At 36.2% G+C, this 22,081-nt stretch overlaps 1 protein-coding gene across 3 annotated transcripts in view; it reads left to right on the top strand.

The window, feature by feature from the left end:
* Positions 1-22,081, top strand: part of Rgk1 (Rad, Gem/Kir family member 1) — a 244,473-nt gene that overhangs the window by 143,168 nt on the left and 79,224 nt on the right. For all 3 annotated transcript variants that reach the window (XM_067774183.1, XM_067774182.1, XM_067774184.1), the window contains one exon: positions 19,506-19,819. In XM_067774183.1, the coding sequence (XP_067630284.1) occupies positions 19,506-19,819 (314 nt within the window). The remainder of the gene's footprint in view (positions 1-19,505; positions 19,820-22,081) is intronic.

The following is a 22,081-nucleotide window of genomic DNA, read 5'->3' on the forward strand; positions in this document are numbered from 1 at the left end:
CTGGGCGTTGAAATGCCTACCAATTTACTTTCTAGGCAATAGATATGAAAACCAAAGCTTGCAAGGAGATTTATTATATGACATAAAATTTTCTCTTTATTTCAGATATTCCACAGTTTCTTTTGGATGATTTCTACTCTTTTGTTCAACACGGTGTTTATGTGGAGTAGGTCTATGCCAAATTTATAGCGATATTTTGTTTTTCATATTTATTTCCTTTTGGAAAAATGTTCAATGTAAGCACTCATGATTCGATTTTCTTGAAATCGCTGAATACCACTTCCGTTTGCGAAACCTCCCATATTAGCAATATTCAGCGAATACCAGTGATGTAGATTCAGTGATGACGAGTATGCACTGAAGAACTCCATTAGCTACAAATTGGTGTATATTTCATCCAAATCGATCAAACCGTGCGTTCAACAAAAGAGTAGACAAATTTGGGTGTGACTCTTTGTTGGAATGGCTTTCTATTTAAACTCGTTGCTTTTGTGGAACCGGTAATTTTTTTAACCGGCTACTTTTTGTACACGCTACTTATTTTTACCTCTTACTTTTGGAACCGTCACTTTTTAACCGTTTACTTTCTTCACTCGTTACTTTTTTTACTTGTTACTTTTTTTTGGAATCGGTTACCTTTCTTAAACCGGTTATTTGTTAAAATTGATAACTTTTTTGAAACCGGTTACTTTTTAACACTGATAATTTTTTGGACCGACTTTTTGGCACCAGTTTTGTTGAACCGGATGGTATTCTGGAACCCGTTATTTTTTCAATTCTTACATTTTAAAATGGTTAGTTTTCTCTAACCGGATGCTTTATTGATCCGGTTAACTTTTTGGAACCGGTTCCTTTTTTGCAACTAGTAACACTTTTGGAATCATTTTTTCCCTCGGTAACTTCTTTGGAAGCATACGTCTGAGGACTAGTACTATTATTTTTCATTCATTATTGTTTTAAATTTATTTAAAATTTTTTTTAACTTTTTAGTTCGATATTAGCTAAAAGCGTGTGTTTTAGTTTTTTTTTTAACTATATTTATTTCTTTAGCTTTTGAGTATTCACATTAATTGAGCACCCTAACTCCCCAAATTCAATAAAACATTCAACCGTAATATACGACGCAACGTCTCTCCTCCGTTCCCATTTTATCCAATTTGTTAAATATATTAAATCCACAAGCGCCATTTAAAGTCACAAATACTTTTAAAACAATAAAAAATAGTAAATAAATCTCATCAGCCATGCGCGCGCAAACTAACCGAATCAAGTTGACTTAACATCCTATAGTGGATGAAATATATAGTTACTTAATCACTTTACCTACCTTGTCAGCCCATGTCATGCACGCCTAGGTTTTACTTATCGACATAAATCGATTTAAAATGGTTTCTTAATACGCCAAGCGTAATTACGAGTATACACACTAAGCTGGGTTGATCTGCATGGACGAAAGTTAACCCATATCGCGCCATCGATTTTTCGTTAGGTTTTTGGCTCAGGATAAAAAGTTCCACTAAGCATACCCAAAAAAATAATTTTCGAGCCTGCAAAATTTGAGTTTTTTGACTTTTTTTTCTTTGATTTTCAAGGTTTTTTTCATGACCTACTTAAAAAATTTTCATTTGATTTTAAAATTTTCATGCATGCCCCGTCCGACTTAAAATTGTCCGCTATAAGCTTTGGCGATAACAGTTTTTTGAAAAAAAAAAATATTTTTTGGGTTTTGAGGAGTGATTTGGTGAAAAAATTTATTTTTTTAAGGGTTTCTTCAGAAACGTGCAAAAGTGTTGCCGATGAAACCGAATTTGTCTAATTTATCTCATAGTTCCTATCCCACTTAAAACTATGCGAAAAAACGTTGGCATTAACAGTTTTTAAAAAAAAAAATTTTTTTTAGTTTTTGGGACTTGTTTTGGTCGAAATCGATTTTTTTCATTTTCTAGGCTCCAAATCATTTTTTATGTATAGTTTCCGTTAGACCCACCAATAAGTATACCAAAATGATCAGGGGACGAGCTAAGTTGATTTAGCCATGTCGGTCTGTCCGTCTGTCCGTTTGTTTGAACGCAAACTAGTCCCTCAATTTTTGAGATATCTTGATGAAATTTGATAAGCAGGCATATTTTGATGGGGGATTTGACATTGGTCGGAATCGACCAGATCGGACCACTGTAGCATATACCTCCCATACAATCGATTGTTCAATAAGAGGGTTTTCGCCATTTCTGCTCAAATTTTACCACAAGCTTACGTATTGTGCATAGATTGTTGTCAGCAAAAATCATCAAGATCGGACCAAAAATCGATTTCGACAAAAATGATGAAAAGCCTCTTACCTGAACAGTCGGTCGTATGGGATATATATTATAAATATCTCCGATCTTGATGATTTTCTCAGACAACAATCTATGCGTATGAAAATTTTAAAATCAGATGAAAATTTTTTAAGTAGGTCATGAAGAAACCTTAAAAATCAAAGAAAAAAATTAAAAAAACTCAAATTTTGCAGGCTCGAAAATTATTTTTTTGGGTATGCTTAGTGGAACTTTTTTTCCTGAGCCCAAAACCTATCGAAAAATCGATAACGCGATATAGGTTAATAAATCGACCCAGCTTAATACACACACATATTTTTCGAAAAGCCAACTGATATGCCACGCACATATAAGACTACAAAACAACAATGCAGCAAATGTAGACATACAAGGAATCCAAAATGAGCTACATCTGTGGATTTAAAAATTGATCCTTTCAATTTCATGCAAACACGCTTACATATGTACACATATGTCGTTCTTAATGCACACATGTGTTAGAATTTTACTTTTTTCTCTTAACTATGCACATATGTGGTCTCATACATAGCCACATGTAAGTATGTAAGTTTACCTATCTTCATGCGGCATGACTATAATAAAAGTGCAACGAGCTGTGAAGGTTAAACGACACTTACAGGCCTCAAGGTAAATGTTGAATACATGCGTCTGTGTATGTGTAGTATGCGCTATAGGTATATTTATGTGCATAGACGCATGTACCCAAGAGGAAAGATAATTATTATTTGCAATTAAGGAACTCATTCCTTCTCCATTACGAAAAAATACTTTTCACCAAGTTATTCCAACCTAAGCCCCAAATAAGCATTAAACTGTGGCAGCAGTGATCGTTGCCAATAAAAAAAAAATTTTTTTACTGCAATTGCGTATTTGAATATCATGAAAATTTTTCTTTCGAAGAAAAAAATCTTTACTTATTGGTTGCAAAGATAAACCTCGCTGGATTTTCTAGAATGCCATCCCGTTTCCCTTTTCCTTCGGGATAGGTGTATCCTTTTAGAAATGCCAAATTTCGTAGCTTCATAATAATTGAAAGCGGCGTCCAACGTGGGGTTTACTAAGTTGATTAGCGGTAATTTTTCGTTGTGGGAACTTCACTGGAATCGCTCGCACACCTATCGATATTTCCGCCAATCAATAGCGAAGTTTTCTATTAGATAATTAAGGTGTCGAACACTGAAACCCGGGCATAATTTTTAGTAAGATGACACGTTGATTGTAGCGCCATTCGGCGTAGATATTTGCAAATTAATTTACACAGCTAGGTCTCAATATAGACTTTTTGCGTTTTTTGAAATGCCTAATGACGATGAGGTGAAAGACACTTTTTATGAACAATTAGAACGCACATACGAGCGCTGCCCCCGTCATGATATAAAAGTCGTGCTTGGCGACTTTAACGCCAGGGTGGGCAAAGAAGGTGTTTTTGGCCCTACAGTCGGAAAGTTCAGCCTACACAATGAAACTTCTCCTAACGGACTGAGGCTGATTGACTTTGCCGGTGCTCGAAACATGGTCATATCAAGCACGAGGTTCATGCATAAAAAGATACATCAAGCTACATGGCTGTCTCCTGATCGAAATACTCGCAATCAGATCGATCACGTTGTGATAGACGGACGGCATGCCTCCAGTGTTTTAGATGTGCGAACGATCCGAGGACCTAACATCGATTCGGACCATTATCTCGTTGCAGCCAAAATACGCACCCGCCTCAACGCTGCTAAAAACAAGGAACAAAAAACACAAGGAAAGCTAGACGTCGAAAAGCTTCAATCACAACAGACTGCCAATGATTTCGCAACTCGACTCTCACACCTGCTCTGTGAGGGCACAACTCATCCTGAAGGAATACAGGAGCAGTGGGAGCATATCTCCAAAGCACTTCATACTGCCGCCGAGGAAAAAATTGGTTACCGGCGGCCACGAAAAAACAACTGGTATGATGAAGAATGCCGCGTTGCAACCGAAAGAAAAGACGCTGCCTACAGGGCTACATTAAAAGCGAGCGCGACAAGAGGAGTGTGTGAACGCTATCGTGAGTTGAAAAGGGAAGCGAGACGCCTTTTCAGGAAGAAAAAAGCAGAAGCAGAAAGGCGTGAGTGCGAGGAGCTTGAGCTGCTAGCCACCAGGAATAACGCCCGAAAATTCTACCAAAAAATACGGCGACAGACGGAAGGTTTTAAGACCGGGGCAAACCCCTGTAGGAATGAAAACGGCGACCTTGTAACTGATGTCCAGAGAGTGCTTAGATTATGGAGAGAACACTTCTCTGCTCTCCTAAATGGAGGCAGCAATTCACCGCGCAGAGATGAAGAACCCGATCCCGCAATCGATGATGATGGAATATATGTCCCCCCGCCCGATTATGACGAAGTTAGAATAGCAATAACCAGATTGAAAAACAACAAGGCCGTGGGCGCTGATGGATTGCCTGCGGAGCTATTCAAGTTCGGCGGCGAGGAGTTGGTAAGGCACATGCAGCAGCTTCTTTGCAAAATATGGGCGGACGAAAGCATGCCCGACGGTTGGAATCTAAGTGTTCTTTGCCCAGTCCACAAGAAGGGGGATATTGCAAAATGCACCAACTATCGTGGAATCAGCCTTCTTAATATCGCATATAAGGTCCTTTCAAGTGTATTGTGCGAAAGATTGAAGCCCACCGTGAACCGGCTGATTGGACCTTATCAGTGCGGCTTCAGACCTGGTAAATCTACCATCGACCAGATTTTCACAATGCGCCAAATCTTGGAAAAAACCCGTGAAAAGAGAATCGACACACATCACCTCTTCGTCGACTTTAAAGCCACCTTCGACAGCACGAAAAGGAGCTGCCTATATGCCGCTATGTCTGAATTTGGTTTCCCCGCAAAACTTATACGGCTGTGCAAAATGACGTTGAGCAACACCATCAGCTCAGTCAGAATTGGGAAGGACCTCTCCGAGCCGTTCGAAACTAAACGAGGTTTCAGACAGGGTGACCCCCTATCGTGCGATTTCTTTAATTTGATGCTGGAGAAAATTATACTAGCTGCAGAACTTAACCGCACTGGAACAATATACTATAAAAGTGTGCAATTACTGGCATATGCTGATGACATTGATATCATCGACCTAAACACCCGCGCTGTTAGTTCTGCTTACTCGAAGCTGGAAAAAGAAGCGGTAAAGATGGGTTTGATGGTGAATGAGGACAAAACGAAGTACCTGCTGTCATCGAGCAAAGAGTCAGCGCATATGCGCCTTGGCAACCACGCTACTGTTGGCAGCCATAATTTCGAAATAGTAAAAGACTTCGTTTATTTGGGAACCAGCATCAACATTAGCAACAACATCAGCACTGAAATCCAGCGGAGAATCAATCTTGCCAATAAATGCTACTTTGGACTAGGTAGGCAATTGAAAAGTAAAGTCCTCTCTCGGCGAACGAAAATCATACTCTACAAGTCACTTATCGTACCCGTCCTGCTATATGGGGCAGAAGCATGGACCATGACAACAGCAGATGAAGCGGCTTTGGGAGTGTTCGAGAGAAAAGTTCTTCGAAAGATTTATGGACCTCTACGCGTTGGCGATGGCGAGTGCCGAAGAAGATTTAATGATGAGCTGTACGAGCTATACGCAGACATCAACATAGTCCAGCGAATTAAAACGCAGCGGCTGCGCTGGCTAGGCCATGTTATGCGAATGAAAGATGATGCTCCGGCCAAGAAAGTGCTTCTATCGGAACCCGCCTATGGAAGCAGAGGTAGAGGGCGGCCCCCACTCCGTTGGAAGGACCAGGTGGAAAACGATTTAAACTCCCTTGGTGTGACCAATTGGCGCCGGTTGGCGGAGCGAAGGAGCGACTGGCGCGCCTTGTTGGACGGCCATAACCGTTTAGACGGTTAAGCGCCAATTAAGTAAGTAAGTAAGTAAGTAATTTCAAAAATTTAAGAATGAGCTAAGTGCATTCATTCATATGCCAAAGATAATGGGCCTGTACTAACATATAATCTCTCATACTATTTGAAATGCTCATTTTGCACTAACTATGTAAACCCACTTCCCTGAAATATTTTCGAAACATATTTTTGTCACATAACATGCAAGTTATTACATTTGTTTCGAGTAGCTGGGCATATGTTTACAGTAACTGAACTTACAATTTAACAGTCACGTAGAATGTGAGAAAAAATGATTGTGATAAATCGAGGAGGTGTAACAGATATACAAAAACCATTACTGTTGTTTATAAGTCATGCACAAAGCTCTTGATATGATCTGGAAGCGGTTTCCCTGATTTCTTTTGCCCTGAAGGCTTTTTGGATTGAATGAGTTACAAAATGATAAATTGCATTCATTGCTGTGTGCCTACAATAAGTTAGAAGTCAGTTATGATGTAACTGAAATTTAAATACAACCAACTATTTGTTTACTTAAAAGTAAATCAGTAGGTAGTTAGTGGGGTGTGTTGAAATACCTACACAAAGCAGCGCCATATGAATAAAAATAAAATACATTAATGAAGAAAGTTTCAAATTTAATCGTGGCCAGCAGCGTTTCCTGCAAGGTGTTTTATATTATGTGAAATTCAAAAAAATAAAAGCGGCAAAAAAAAAGCGTATATTATCAGCGTATGCTTACAACAGACACAGCGCAGTGATATTGCTATGATAGGGAGTTGAAAAACAAATTACAAAGCACAAAATAACTTACGTTGTGGGAGTGGCAGTGTAAGTTGAAAATGGCAAGCTCATTCGCTGACAGGAAATCACTAAAAGGCGCAGAGGTTTTTGCATGTGAATGTGTTTGTTTCAAACACTTCTTGTTGGCTGTTTTATTGCTTTTGCAGTCACTATATTTTTCCTCTTTTTATTACAAGCAATTTATATCAGGTGAAATGCATTGTTGTAATAGCGATAAAATGCTTTTGCATGCTCCTTTCTGTTCTATATAACTTTTAAAACACAACAGTCGTGCACTAGTACCACATAACTTTACAAAGCGTGCAACATGCAATGACCGACCTCCTTTCACTAGTTGCTACTGACATGAAAACAAAAAATATCAAAAAAGGAGAAGCCATGAAAAAAATGCATGCGAGTGGGAGGAACAATTACCTTGGCGCAGAGGTTTTTTAATGAAATGAAGTCTGTGAAAAACAAGAAAAATTGCTAACATTAACGATAAATAACCACAAAAATAAATAATGAAAGCCGATACTGCCGCTGACATGAGCTCAGAGTGACACGTGAAACATTTGACCATCGTCATTAAGGCGTGAAAGTAAATAGGAAATGGAAAAAAAGTGAATAATTCAATGAAAAAACTTAAATAGAACAGGGTTGCATATTATCTCATGCAGATTGTTGCATGCTAATGTGAATGACTGCCAGAGGAGATGCGATATTAATTGTCGAGTTTCGTTTTCATAATTAATGTCATTAGCATATTTTATACATATATATGTTGGGCCTTTTGAAAGTGAAGCGACATTGACTCAGAACAAAAAACTCCTAACGTTTTCCAAATTTTTTCACGATAAATCAATTTTGCTTCGAGTAAAGGCTTCTGGCTTCCAAAAAATAAACAAAAGCTTGATCAAAAAAGGGGCCAAACTACACCCATTTTATAAAAGTTTTTAATATTTTAAAAGCTTTTTTTTCACGAAATAATGTTGTTTGTCATATTTGTCCACGATCCATTTAAAAGTCTTTTATATAAACATGGGTGTGTACCTTAACCGGTTCTGTCAATTTTAAGAAAAGTATTTACCGGTATAAGTAGAGTTTTCCAAAGGGTCCATTTTTTCAAATTAAGTTCACTTCTCTTCGTTTTATGAAGACCGCACTTATAAAACATCTAGGCATGGTAAAAGCAATGCTACACCCATTTTAGAGAAATTTAAATTTTTCCAATTTCTTGCTACTCACAACGATATTTGGCAAAGAAAGTTTTATAAATATAAAGTAAGTTTTCGCAAAGAGCCCAATTCCTTAAAGCTATTGCCTAATCTATTAAAAGTGTTTTATATAAAATTGGGCTTGGTCTCTGAACGATTTCGTCAATAGTGGATGGTGCCACGGCCCGTTTTAAAAAAAATTTAATTAGTTGTCAGTTTTTCAACTTATACATTAAAATTGGTTTATTACTGAATGCTCACGTTTCTTGTGGTTGCCAAATCTTAATATATATGCATGTATAAATGAGGGTGTGGTTATTGTGAAATTTCGCTTATGTATTTTAAATAGCGGTGAGGGAATGGGGCCAAGTAAACCAGAAACCGAATAAAAAATTCAATAAGATTTCAATTTCAAGAAAATATCGTGCTTGCAGATAGACGGAAGAACGAACGCGTCTCGCCTCCTCTTCGGACTCCGTTAAATATGATATCTGGTTCCTATTACGGGTTAATTTTCGTTGAAGTCAGTGACATCGTTGTCGTATTTGCCACTGTCGGTGTGTTGTCTATCTAAAATTCGTTTGTATTCGATGTCTTATTTTGCTGTATATCGTCCTTTTTTATAATTTCTTTTCTTGTTGGGTTTACTCCATTATTAGGGGTATGCCCAAAGGGTTGATCACTCGCCTGTTTGGTATGGTTGGAGGAAGCACTTATACGAACAAAGATCGAGATCAGCAATTAAGTTTAAACCGCGCGCGGGACCTTGGATTAGGGTTCTGCAGAAGACGCAGTCCTTGAACTCTCGCAGTCAGAATACTAACCTGTTAAAGATTGTTCACCTCTTTTGCAATAGCCTTATCGCTTCCGCCTCCACCTCCTGTCATAGCTAATGACTTTAATTTGCTCATAATTTCCTTATAGTCGCGGGCCATACCATAGCGTTGATAGGGTGGTGTTTGATACGTGGTATTTATCTTACGGCTTACGCAACTATCCGTACCAGGGGATCGCATGTGGCATTACTTCAGTTAAGGGTGCACGCAATGTGAACTATATGGCTACTCTGTCGGTAATGTGCTAGCCATCCATCTTTCGTTTGCTGTGAAGTAAAAGCAACACACAATTGCTAGCCGTATCACAGCTGTCTCGTTGGTAGGTTATATTACTGAGGATAAGTCGCCAAGTGGCTTTTCTACCCTCCTTAGTTGTTGGGAGAAGTTTTCGAATTCGAAGAAGGTATGACGTACATTATCGCCTGCTTAACATCAGTCTTATTTAGGTATTTACAGAAGTAGCCATATGCTGTTAAAAATGTATTCGGACTAAAGTCGACCTCTCGGTAAGATCGGTACAACCATGGGTTGTGTTCTGGAACTAATCCCAATAACACCACACCGCTTATAAAGGAAAGCAAAAACCTAATAATGTGGTTGTCAACTAAGGTTAATTTTCTCATTGTTAATTTAGTTACTTTCTAGCATTTAATGAATTAAGCTATAAATATTGAGTGTTTTGTTTGATTTAGAGTTTCGACTTTTCCACTTAGCAACAAAATTTTGTTGCCTAGAAAATTGTGTACTTATGCTGTTGTCCTATCTATAAAACATTTTTGCGTTCGTAGTACATATTTGTGGTTAGTTTTTTGTTAAATATGTCCACAGGTCTCCTGAGCATTGCGTTGTTCCTTCAAGTTTAAAGTTAAATACTTAAATGCTTTATATGCTCGTTTACAAATATTAATGAAAAAATGTTCAAAGATATTTTTTTGGGATTCTTTTGGGATTTTGTGTACACGAGTCATGTAAATTTTGCTAAAGTTTAAATTTAGTTCATAAGCCTTATTAAATATGAGAAAACTTTGGTAAACAAGTGAAATATTGAATCAGTTTGTAAGGACACCGCACCGCATAAATCGAAGAGCTAACTTAAATTTTGTAGTATGCAAAATATATACTTAATTTGAATTTTTTTTTTGTTTATTATAAATTTTATTTATATGTATACTATCCGACCCGGCAGACGTTGTTCTGCCCTAAATTTGGCCTACCTGCATACATTTTAAAAAGCTTTTTCCGTCTAACTCTGCCCTCCCCCCTCTTCACTTTTTCCTAGTCCTTTTATTCACTCTTCCCTCCGTCTTTTTCGCTTCATCTATCTCCATCTTCGTCTCATTCTATCTCTCTCTCTCAGTCTATCTCTTTTGTTCCAGTCCCAGTCCCAGTCCCACTCCGAGTCTTAGTCCCAGTCCTAGTCCTAATCCCAGTCCCAGACCGTCTCTGGTCGGAAAAAAGGATCGCAAATACTAATATAGGCAAATTTATATACAAAATTTCAGGCAAATCGAATAGGACGTATGTAAATAGGTATGTGGGTATTATTAATTCATGACTCTATTTCGGATTCGCATGCATATTTATCAGTTTTGCCAGGCTGATGCGACTAAATCGAATATCACAATGAAAATTACTTTAGAGTTCTCAGCAACAGCTTTCATTTGATATCCATATTACCCACACATTCTAGGGGTATTGGGGTCCACGTTTTGGCCTATATACCGAGACCCTAGTCACACAGGGGTATGAAAATTACCCTCTACTAAAGCACTCATCAACAGCTTTCATTTGTTATCCATATTCTATAAACACATTCTAGGGGTACCAGCGTCCACGCTTGAACAAAATGGCCAGACGCATCTCTTCAAACACCGGCGACCAACTAACACACATTTTGGCCTTTCCTTTTATATATATAGATTTTTATTTTTCACACTTCACTATATATTAAAACGAAATGCAGATATTCAGTGCTTTTGAAATTCGACTTAAAAATTGTACATGGAACAACTAAAGACTCTCCTGAATTAAAAAAAATGTCTTAGTACTCCTAAGATATAACCTATCCTATATTTCAAGTTAAATAAAACTACACACGGGGTGCAAATTCAAAATCGGTTCAGTAGTTTAGGAGTTCATCGCCGACAAACATAGTGACACGTGATTTTGATATATAAAGATAGAATTTCGCAAATGAGCTTATTATCTTAATAGCAATTTTAGTGCATCAATCTGTATTTTTTGTAGAAAGTTACTGCTTACCCGAGAAACAAAATATTAATTCTTAAACAAAATACTGCAGACATCTTTTTTTTTTTTTTTTTTTTTTTGCTTGCACATAGGGAGAAAATAGAGAAAAGACGATCAACAAAACAGAAGACTACGACTGCATAGGCGCTGCATACATGTTATGTTTAAGTAGTAATTTTAGTAATGACAATACTACCTCGCACGGTGGTACGGATGATTAATCTTTAAGTGTTCAAACTGTTTATTGTTATTGTAAGTCAAATTGGTTGTTCTACATGTTAAATGTCATGAATGTTTATACATATACAATAATGTTTGTTATCTTTTATGAAAAATAAATAGTGTAGCCCCTGATGATGCTGGAATATTCAGCGAAACGTTGGGCAAGAAGGTGAAATAAATCGTTTATTTGCACCAAACATAATTAGGTCTAACTAGCCTACGATCCTTACTAATACTGCATACATCTTTAAAAATTATGTTTGTTTTATACACAAGTAACGGTATATTTGAATGTATTTTATTGGCCAACAACTAAAGGTGCGAGCTAACATAACCAGACACTCCTACGATACACTTGATATTAATGATAGCCAAAATCAGCATCATAATAAGTGGTCAGAGCCTATTTCGATCGCTTAAATATCAATGATGATGAACTCTTTAGCACGTACGCATTGAACACACATAATTGCGTTGAATCGTAATCTCAAATAAAACTTTAGTTTCCGCGAAAAAATAAAAACGAAAGTTTCGGAATAGACACATGTACGCTCGTTTTGCAAAAACACATTAGAATATAAATTCATATTAACAAACAAGCACGTTTATTATTAAATGCCAGCCAAATAAAATTAAGACTAAAGTAAATAATTTAATTTAGGTAATTTAGCGAGACTTGCTCTATTCCTTTTACACAATGGTTTTGTTATTGATTATCAATGATGACTCAGTAAATAATTTAAAATATAATTTTTAAGTTAAACGGTTTTATTGAAAACAATTCTTACATTAAGTAATAATAATACCAAAATATAGAAAATAATTAGGTAGGTCCTAAGTATTAGTCATCACACTCCTCATCAATCTAGGGCGTTGATGAGACAAATAAATAAAAGCGTTGGGCGCGTGATAACAAATACATAGTGAACAGATGTACATACCTAAACGATTTAAAGATAAATATAAAAAAATGGCAAAAAACTTCCTTATCTGAACGATCGGTTGTATGGGAGATATATGTTATAGTGGTCCGATCCTACCGGATCCGGCAAATGTCTAATATAATACAAAAATACATCCTTGTGCCAAATTTCATTGAGATATCACAAATTTTGAGGGACTAGTTTGCGTTCAAACAGACAGACGGACATGGCTATATCAACTCAGTTCGTCACCCTGATCAATTCGGTATACTTAATGGTGAGTCTGTCTTCTATATTTCTCAACGTTATAAACATCGGACCAAAGTTAATATACCATTTCATGTTCATGAAAGGTATAAAAAAACCACGAACAAGGAGAAGAAATATAAAATAGCTTCACAAATGTAGCACAGGGAAAACATATTGTTATTCTAAATGAAAACAAAAAAGATAGTTAAAACAAGTAAGGAAGGTTAAGTTCGGGTGTAACCGAACATTACATACTCAGTTGAGAGCTATGGTGACAACATAAGGGAAAATAACCATGTAGGAAAATGAACCGAGGGAAACCGTGGAATGTGTTTGTATGACATGTCTATCAAATGAAAGGCACTAAAGAGTATCTTATGAGGGAGTGGGCCATAGTTCTATAGGTGGTCGCCATTTAGGGATATCGCCATAAAGGTGGATCAGGGTTGACTCTAGAATTTTTTTGTACAATATGGGTGTCAAAAAAAAGGTGCTAAAGAGTATTTTAAAAGGGAGTGGTGGTAGTTGTATAGGTGGTCGCCTTTTCGAGATATCGCCATAAAGGTGGACCAGGGGTGACTCTAGAATATGTTTGTACGATATGAGTATCAAATGAAAGGTGTTAATGAGTATTTTAAAAAGGCGTGGGGCTTAGTTCTATAGGTGGACGTCGTTTCGAAATATCGCCATAAAGGTGGACCAGGGGTGACTCTAGGATGTGTTTGTACGATATGGGTATTAAATTAAAGGTATTAATGAGGGTTTTAAAAGGGAGTGGTGGTAGTTGTATAGGTGGTCGCTTTTTCGAGATATCGCCATAAAGGTGGACCAGGGGTGACTCTAGAATGCGTTTGTACAATATGGGTATTAAACGAAAGGTGTTAATGAGTATTTTATAAGGGAGTGGGCCTTAGTTCTATAGGTGGACGCCGTTTCGAAATATCGCCATAAAGGTGGACCTGGGGTGACTCTAGGATGTGTTTGTACGATATGGGTATCAAATTAAAGGTATTAATGGGGGTTTTAAAAGGGAGTGCTGGTAGTTGTATAGGTGGTCGCCTTTTCGAGATATCGCCATAAAGGTGGACCAGGGGTGACTCTAGAATACGTTTGTACAATATGGGTATCAAACGAAAGGTGTTAATGAGTATTTTAAAAGGGAGTGGGCCTTAGTTCTATAGGTGGACGCCTTTTCGAGATATCGCCACAAAGGTGGACCAGGGGTGACTCTAGAATATGTTTGTACGATATGGGTATCAAATGAAAGGTGTTAATGAGTATTTTAAAAGGGCGTGGGGCTTAGTTCTATAGGTGGACGTCTTTTCGAGATATCGCCATAAAGGTGGACCAGGGTGACTCTAGAATGTGTTTGTACGATATTGGTATCAAATTAAAAGTATTAATGAGAGTTTTAAATGGAAGTGGTGGTAGTTGTATATGTGAAGGCGTTTTCCAGATATCGACCAAAATGTGGACCAGGGTGACCCAGAACATCATCTGTTGGATACCGCTAATTTATTTATATATGTAATACCTGCAAAGATTTCAAGGGTTTTTTATTTCGCCCTGCAGAACATTTTCATTTTCTTCTACTTAATATGGTAGGTGTCACAACCATTTTACAAAGTTTTTTCCAAAGTTATATTTCGCGTGAATAAACCAATCCAATTACCATGTTTCATCCCTTTTTTCGTATTTGGTATAGAATTATGGCATTTTTTTCATTTTTCGGAATTTTCGATATCGAAAAAGTGGGCGTGATCATAGTCGGATCTCGTTCATTTTTTACACCAAGATAAAGTGCGTTCAGATAAGTACGTGAACTAAGTTCAGTAAAGATATGTCGATTTTTGCTGTAGTTATCGTGTTAACGGCCATGCGGAAGGACAGACGGACGACCGTGTATAAAAACTGGGCGTGGCTTCAACCGATTTCGCCCATTTTCACAGAAAGCAGTTAACGTCATAAAATCTATGCCCCTACCAAATTTCAAAAGGATTGGTAAATTTTTGTTCGACTTATGGCATTAAAAGTATCCTAGACAAATTAAATGAAAAAGGGCGGAGCCACGCCCATTTTGAAATTTTCTTTTATTTTTATATTTTGTTGCACCATACCATTACTGGAGTTGAATCTTGACATAATTTACTTATATACTGTAAAGATATTAAATTTTTTGTTAAAATTTTACTTTAAAAAAATTTTTTTAGAAGTGGGCGTGGCTCTTCTCCGATTTTTCTAATTTTTATTAAGCGTACATATAGTAATAGGAGTAACGTTCCTGCCAAATTTCATCATGTTATCTTCAACGACTGCCAAATTACAGCTTGCAAAAATTTTAAATTACCGTCTTTTAAAAGTGGGGGTGCCACTCCCATTGTCCAAAATTTTACTAATTTTCAATTCTACATCATAAGTTCAACTCACCTACCAAATTTCATCGCTTTATCTGCCTTTGGTAATGAATTATTACACTTTTTCGGTTTTTCGAAATTTTCGATATCGGAAAAGTGGGCGTGGTTATAATCCGATATCGTCCATTTTAAATAGCGATCTGAGATGAGTGCTCAGGAACCTACATACCAAATTTCATCAAGATACCTCAAAATTTACTCAAGTTATCGTGTTAACGGACGGACGGACGGACATGGCTAAATCAAATTTTTTTTCGATCCAGATGATTTTGATATATGGAAGTCTATATCTATCTGGATTCCTTTATACCCGTACAACCAACCGTTATGCAATCAAACTTAATATACTCTGTGAGCTCTGCTCAACTGAGTATAAAAACAAACAAAATTTATAACACTACGTGCCACAATTATATCAGCAGCATTTATAATATCAGCCAGGCATGCAGCAAAATGAATAAAATACTGCAAACACAGCCGATGTTGCATACAAATGCATCCATTGTTTCCATTTAAATGTTACTAATCAAACGAAAAGCACACGTCAGCAACCGCAATGGCAAATGAGCAGCAATTAAAATAATGCAATGAATGATGCAAAAGTTTAAATGCTTTCTATTATTATGGCAACAACAATTTCAACAACAAACCCACAATTATGAAAATAATCAGCTTAAATAATTAAATGAAAAGGCGAAGTGGCCATCTGAGTCGACACACATACTCTTATACATACACTTACGGTAAAAAAAAAGCCGAGGAAACTGTTTTCCCTGTTACGGGGTTTGTACAGTCACTACAGCTGCGTAAATAAACTTTTTAGTTATTGTCGTTAATATCAATAATTCCTTAACTAATTATGTGGTATTTTACGGCGACAAAGTTAGAAAATCCTTAGCAGTTTTCTTAAAATCAACTCAATTTCATATAAGCAATAGTTTTATCCTTGAAGAAAAAATTAATTTATTTGTCTATATCCCTAAGAAGATTCTGGATGAAATCTATTGAATAGGTGAATTTATTCACACGTTATTAAAGTGGACGACCACGAAAGGCCACTGAACGCGTTAATAGGAATATCGTCAGGATAGCTCCTCTGTATACATTTAAAATTGTTCCAGAAACTTTCGCGGAGTTGAAGGATGGTATAAACACGAAATCTATAATATTGTTGGTCCGCCGTTACTTGAGGTAAAATAATTAGAGGGTTCCTGACTAGAAAAAAACCAGCTTCATAGCACAAAAATCCTTCCTCCCTACTAAGCTGGTTCTGCGTAAAAAGAAACTGGCCTCGGAGTGACTGGGGACGAGTCATATTCTCTGAATAGCGCAAAATGAATAAATTCAATCCAGTTTTGTAATGCGTGGTTAGCCCCAAAAATACAAAAATATGGATTCACAGATGCTTTCAGATGACTGTGCTCAACTAGCCCCAAAGTCTTGGTGAGATACCATCTTGAATGCTGTCAGTGTAGGCGGCGGATTTAGCTTAACTCCCCATTAACAAAATCTAAGCAACTCTCATGGTTTTTAATGCGTTCCACTCCATTATATACGAGGAATCCTTCACTGTTGCCTGAACGTAGTTTAGACTCAATCTTCCCGATTTTTGGGGCTTACTGTGCATCGCGAACCTTAACTGAATAAAACTTATTTTGCACTCATAAGAAAATATGAATCATGACCAATCGTTCCCTGTCCAATTTATGATTTTGTAATACCAGTTAGCGTGCGGGATCGCTTTTTTGTGGTGGAAAGTTGGTTCATTTTTTGACCATAGGACATCAAGTTATTTTTTCTCCAGAAACACTGTGCCTTTGCTATTGTGGTTTTCATGTAGTAGTAGTTTTAAATGTATTCAGAATAGCCATAATGACGATATTCCTATCAATGCGTACATTGGGGTTTCGTAGTCGTCCACTTCGAAAATGAGGGGATAAAGTCACCTATTCAATACATTTCGTCCATAATTTTTTTAGGAATATTTCATTGTGATGTACTCCGCCTACAACTTCCAAATTTTGCGTGATTTGTCTGTCGTAGACAATTATGTAATTTTTTTTTTTTTTTTTTCAAGGATAAAACTATTATAACTTTTGTGAAACATTTTTGCTTTTACTCAAACTGCTAGGAACTTTCTAGCATTTTCGCTTTAAGATATCACCTAATGAGTTAAGGAATTGTCGATATTAATCACAATAACTAAAAAGTTTCGCTAGGTAGCTGCAATGACCGTAGAAACGATGTAAAAGGGGAACATATTGTCGTCGACTTTTTTTATGACCGTTAGTATATATGTAAGTAGGAATTGGTCGTTGAAAGCTGCAATTGAAACGAAAGCGAAATTGGATGAAATGCGCCATTTATTATAAAATTTTTGTGTACATGAAATTAAAAATTGGTTCAAACAAATTTTTTAATCTGTACAAAGAATTTTCTGAAAAGTTATAAAAATGTTTGTGATACATTTTTAAATAAGTCAAATTTTAAACTACTTTAATAAAACTTTAAATTTACTTTCGTTTTTATCGTCCTTCGAATTCAAGCTCAATGCTATATAATTTATATCTATAATTGTAAAATTCTTTTATTTTTAATTTGACATAGAAGAAACATATTTTCAGACAACCTGCCATAGCTGCACAGATATATCCAATTCGAAGATTGCTAAGTCTTCATCGTCAGTACACTTTTAAAAAAATTTAACAAACAAAAATTTTCACAAAAATTATTATTATAGGCCTTCAACTCGAACTCGAATGAAAAATCCTGTAAAATTTTTAATTTGATATTTTAGCAATTTGGTATATTGCGTCCTTACGGTTAGGCTGAATTAACACTTTTAAGCGGTACATAATTTTCTAGACCTTGAAAAAAATTTCTGAGGATGATCCTTTTAATTACTTTTTTTGATATGCTTCTTCTTTATATGGCAATCTTGGGGCACGTCGATTTCTGCCCTGAAATGAAAAAACTTAAATCCGAGACTTATTTGCACTTGATAATATTTTTAACGATATCCCTCGAATTTCCAATTTACTTTCAAATCAAACTCCATACCATAATTAAATAAAATCATAGTTAAATATGTATTTGAACAGGCAATGGTAATAAATGAGCTAAACTCATCCGATCTACCAATTATTTTACGATATTGTGGTGCGTTTACTGCAACCAGCCCAATTGTTAGCCGCACAGCACCTTCTGTGTATGTGGCAGGCGAGATTTTAAGGGTTTTCATGACCCAGTAGATTAAATAAGAGAATTAAGTAAGAGAAAGTGCTCCCCAGTATGAATATAAATCAAAATCGAGAAAATTTTTCGAAAATTACGAACTTTTTATTCAGAATTTTCTTCCGCTTAGTACTCCAATCTATAAATGAGCTATAATGCTCTCAAAAGTAGTATTAATTTTTAACAGTTTTTTCTCCAAAGACTGTCATTGTATATATTTTCTTTCATACAAAGTGTCCATTGCTTTATTATTTAATTATTTAACGCCTATCGGAAATAAAATTGCCCAAAATTATTGCGAATTTTGGGAGACCTATAGCTCTTCCTTTGTTAGGCTTAAATTGATTGGCCTACAAAACTGAGAATTTAAAAAAAAACCTGAAAACTCTAAATAAAAAGTTTGTAAAATTTTTTCGAATTTTCGCGGTTTTTCGAAAACGTTTTTCAGGTGGGTTTGCATAGTTTCAGTTACAAAATTCTTGGAATTTTTTCTTCAATTATCGCAAATTTCGGGTTTCGATAAATATTGCCACTTCTATTTTCGTGTTCGGTGAACACATTGGATATTGTAGGTTGAATGACCTCGTCATTGACTTTTGAAGTGTCATGTTCGGCGTTGGTTTCTTTCCGATATATTTTCATTTACTGATTTGGTGTCTGCTTGCGCTCATAACAACTCAATCACGTTCATTTGCCCCCAATAAAACTTACGTTTTGACTTACATCCTGGAGTTCTACAAATCTTGAGCACACAATGCAACTTTATCGTTCAAAACTACCTTAGGAAATTTTTTCAGTTATGCATTTACCGTTATACTAAAAAAAAAACTCTTAATCAGTAATACTTCTTCTGTATACTGCATCCGAATCACAAGTTCTTATCAAATTCGTAGTTATTACATAAATATACTTCAATATGACGAAAACCAACTGTGAGTCTAGAATGAATGTATTATATTTAAGCTAAGTTCAGCAAAACGTAGATGTATTCACTCACGTATGATAAACTCTAACTGATGTACCATAATTTTCTTCTGTTTTTCTTTTCATGTCGCCTTCAAACCTCAATATTCCCTATTTGCTGTGGTTTCTGCACTCAACTTCTGGGATTAATCTGTTGCTTATTGCTACTTTTGTTGCTTTCGCTATAAAAGCCATCCTTGAGCTTAGACAACACTGTAGAAACATTGCTTATAAAGAACGAAGATGATTTCATCAGCGTCGAGCAGGGTAAAGGGACATTAACGGCAACTGGTGCAATGGTTGCGGCTATACCAGCAGTGAATGCAACACATGCACGCACACGCAACTCACAGCAATTGCAACATCCACCACATCATCCGACCACAGCACATCAACAACATCAAACTGTAACACAGCAACAACAAAAGCGTGATGAAAATATGCGGCAATTGTTAGATGTAACAAATGCGTTGACATTTGAGGAGTTGCGTGACTTTGAAATGCGGTAAGTTGTTAAGGGAATTTGTAAGTGTTGTTGGTATATAAAGCAGACGAGTTGATAGTAGGAGTGACACAGTTGCGATTTATAGTGAAGCCAATATGATTGCCATTAGCGTGTGTCTAGAGTGGCGTACGGGTGGTATGAGTAATATTTTTTTTGGTCGTAAAAGCGTGCTTCGTATAAAATGCGTACAAAAAGCATGCATTAAGGTAGAGGAAGCATAATTGCTTCTTAGGTTTGTTTTAAATTTGTTGCTAATAAAATAATAATTAAAAAGATCATTCAACCTCTTTAAGGATTCTTCTAAAAATGCGCATTCCGAAAAAGTTTTGCAATTGCTAAAAACAACCTACCTAGTAATTGGCTATTCTTAGGTAATACCCAAAATAACTCACTTTTAGTTAAATATAAAAGAGTAGAACTTGTGCAGTAGAAGTTCTGAAATCATACAACGTTGCGACAGAAGTAACCACCGCTCACTACTTTTTGGGTCAAGTAATGCAGGGGTAACCAACTTTGACTCTTTTATGATCGTGGAAAAAAGTCAGCTCTTTGAAAGAAGATAATCAAATAATAATGAACACTAGTTCATACTAAGTTGTAGTTAACTTGTGGTTAGCTTCTTTTCATACCGGTTTATAAATACTTATTGATGTTAAAGGTTTCTAGAGCATCTTAAATTAATAAACAGTTATTTCAAAAGTATAGAAAAAATATACCCCATAGGTAGGGCTGGAGTCGTAATTATTATTGTAATTATTATTACTATTATCAGGCCTCGATGCGCTGCGACCTACATAGATATATTCTTCTTAACGTTTCAACCTATTACTCTATATGGAGGCCTTCAATAAATTATTTCAGGCTTTTTACTCCATATTATGACGGCACTAAGCGCCACAACACCTAAATGGAAGAGTGCCTGCCTTTCCATAGCGACGCTTGGGTCGAGGTGCTTATATTTTAGCCATAGATGGTGGGTAATGCAACGAACTCTACGATTTGAAAAAAAAAAAAATATTATATGAAGGGGAAAAAGGTAGAAAAAGAGACATATAGAGCTATGAAGAGAAACAGGCAATATCGATATAAGATAAGTAAAAAAATGAGGTAGCCTCAGCCAAGCAATGCTAACCAGCAGTAGGGAAACACAGGGAGATATTTAAAATGACCAAAGTTAATATACCATTTCATGTTCATGAAAGGTATAAAAATGAAGAAAAATAAGGATAAAAATAAGTATATTAATATAAAGGGATAGGAATGTTGTCGGCCTTGTCGACGGAAAGTTGCTAGGTTGACGTGGCCGTAAAGTCCATAAAGTAGAGGACGTAGTTAGCAGATAATACGCATACTTTTAGTCATTGCGACGTAAGCACGTCATAGTGGCTATTTGTACAAAGCTGTGTGCAACAATTATTCAAATCGATTTAACTCAAACTCTATTTCACTTAGACTAATAATTTTGAATATTATCTGGGTAACTTCGACAGAAATCAAAGCAATTGGGAAAAATTGTGTTAAAAGCCTCCTCCCTCCCCTCATCCCAATAGGGCCTTGACAACTGATATGATAGATATTAGTAATATAAGTAGAAACCGCTGCAATCCGCCATCCGGAAAAAAGCTTTTTAAATCGGTATGGTTCTAAGTCCACTTCGCGGAATTATATTTTGTATATAAGTTATATTTTGAGGAAGAGTTTTTGGTTTGATATCGAAACGATTGCAGTGCATTATGGAATAATTGCGAAACATATTTGGGATAGTTTTCGGAATCATTTTTTGATAATTTCGCAATTGATTACAGCATCATTCCCTAACTATTCTAGGGACTATCGCCAAACGATTTCCGCATTCATTCTAGAAATTTTGGACTTTTGCGACACCATTTCCGCTTCATCTGTGTATCATTTCAATATTAATTCCGATTTGTTTCGGGATTGTAGTTTTCGACTATATCCGCACCGTTTCAGGGCTGTTAATCTTTAAAGGTGTGTTGTGGCTATTAAAGGGACAAATTTTAGAGGCAGAAGGCAAAGAGAGTACTTAGACGCTCTAACAAGAACATAACTGAAGAATTTGCTGAAAATCTTTCTGGGAACGCGGATATGAACCCAACACAGTTTTAAAATAAAATAAAGTTCTCTCAAAATATTTAATAAAATATGAAACCTAGTAAAATTATTTTTATTGGTTTAAGTAAAAGGATTATTGAAGACTGGATTATGATATGTATAGAAGCGGATTATCCCGTAAATAGAATT

Source organism: Eurosta solidaginis, chromosome 3, assembly GCF_040869045.1.
Source record: "Eurosta solidaginis isolate ZX-2024a chromosome 3, ASM4086904v1, whole genome shotgun sequence".
Classification (NCBI taxonomy): domain Eukaryota; kingdom Metazoa; phylum Arthropoda; class Insecta; order Diptera; family Tephritidae; genus Eurosta; species Eurosta solidaginis.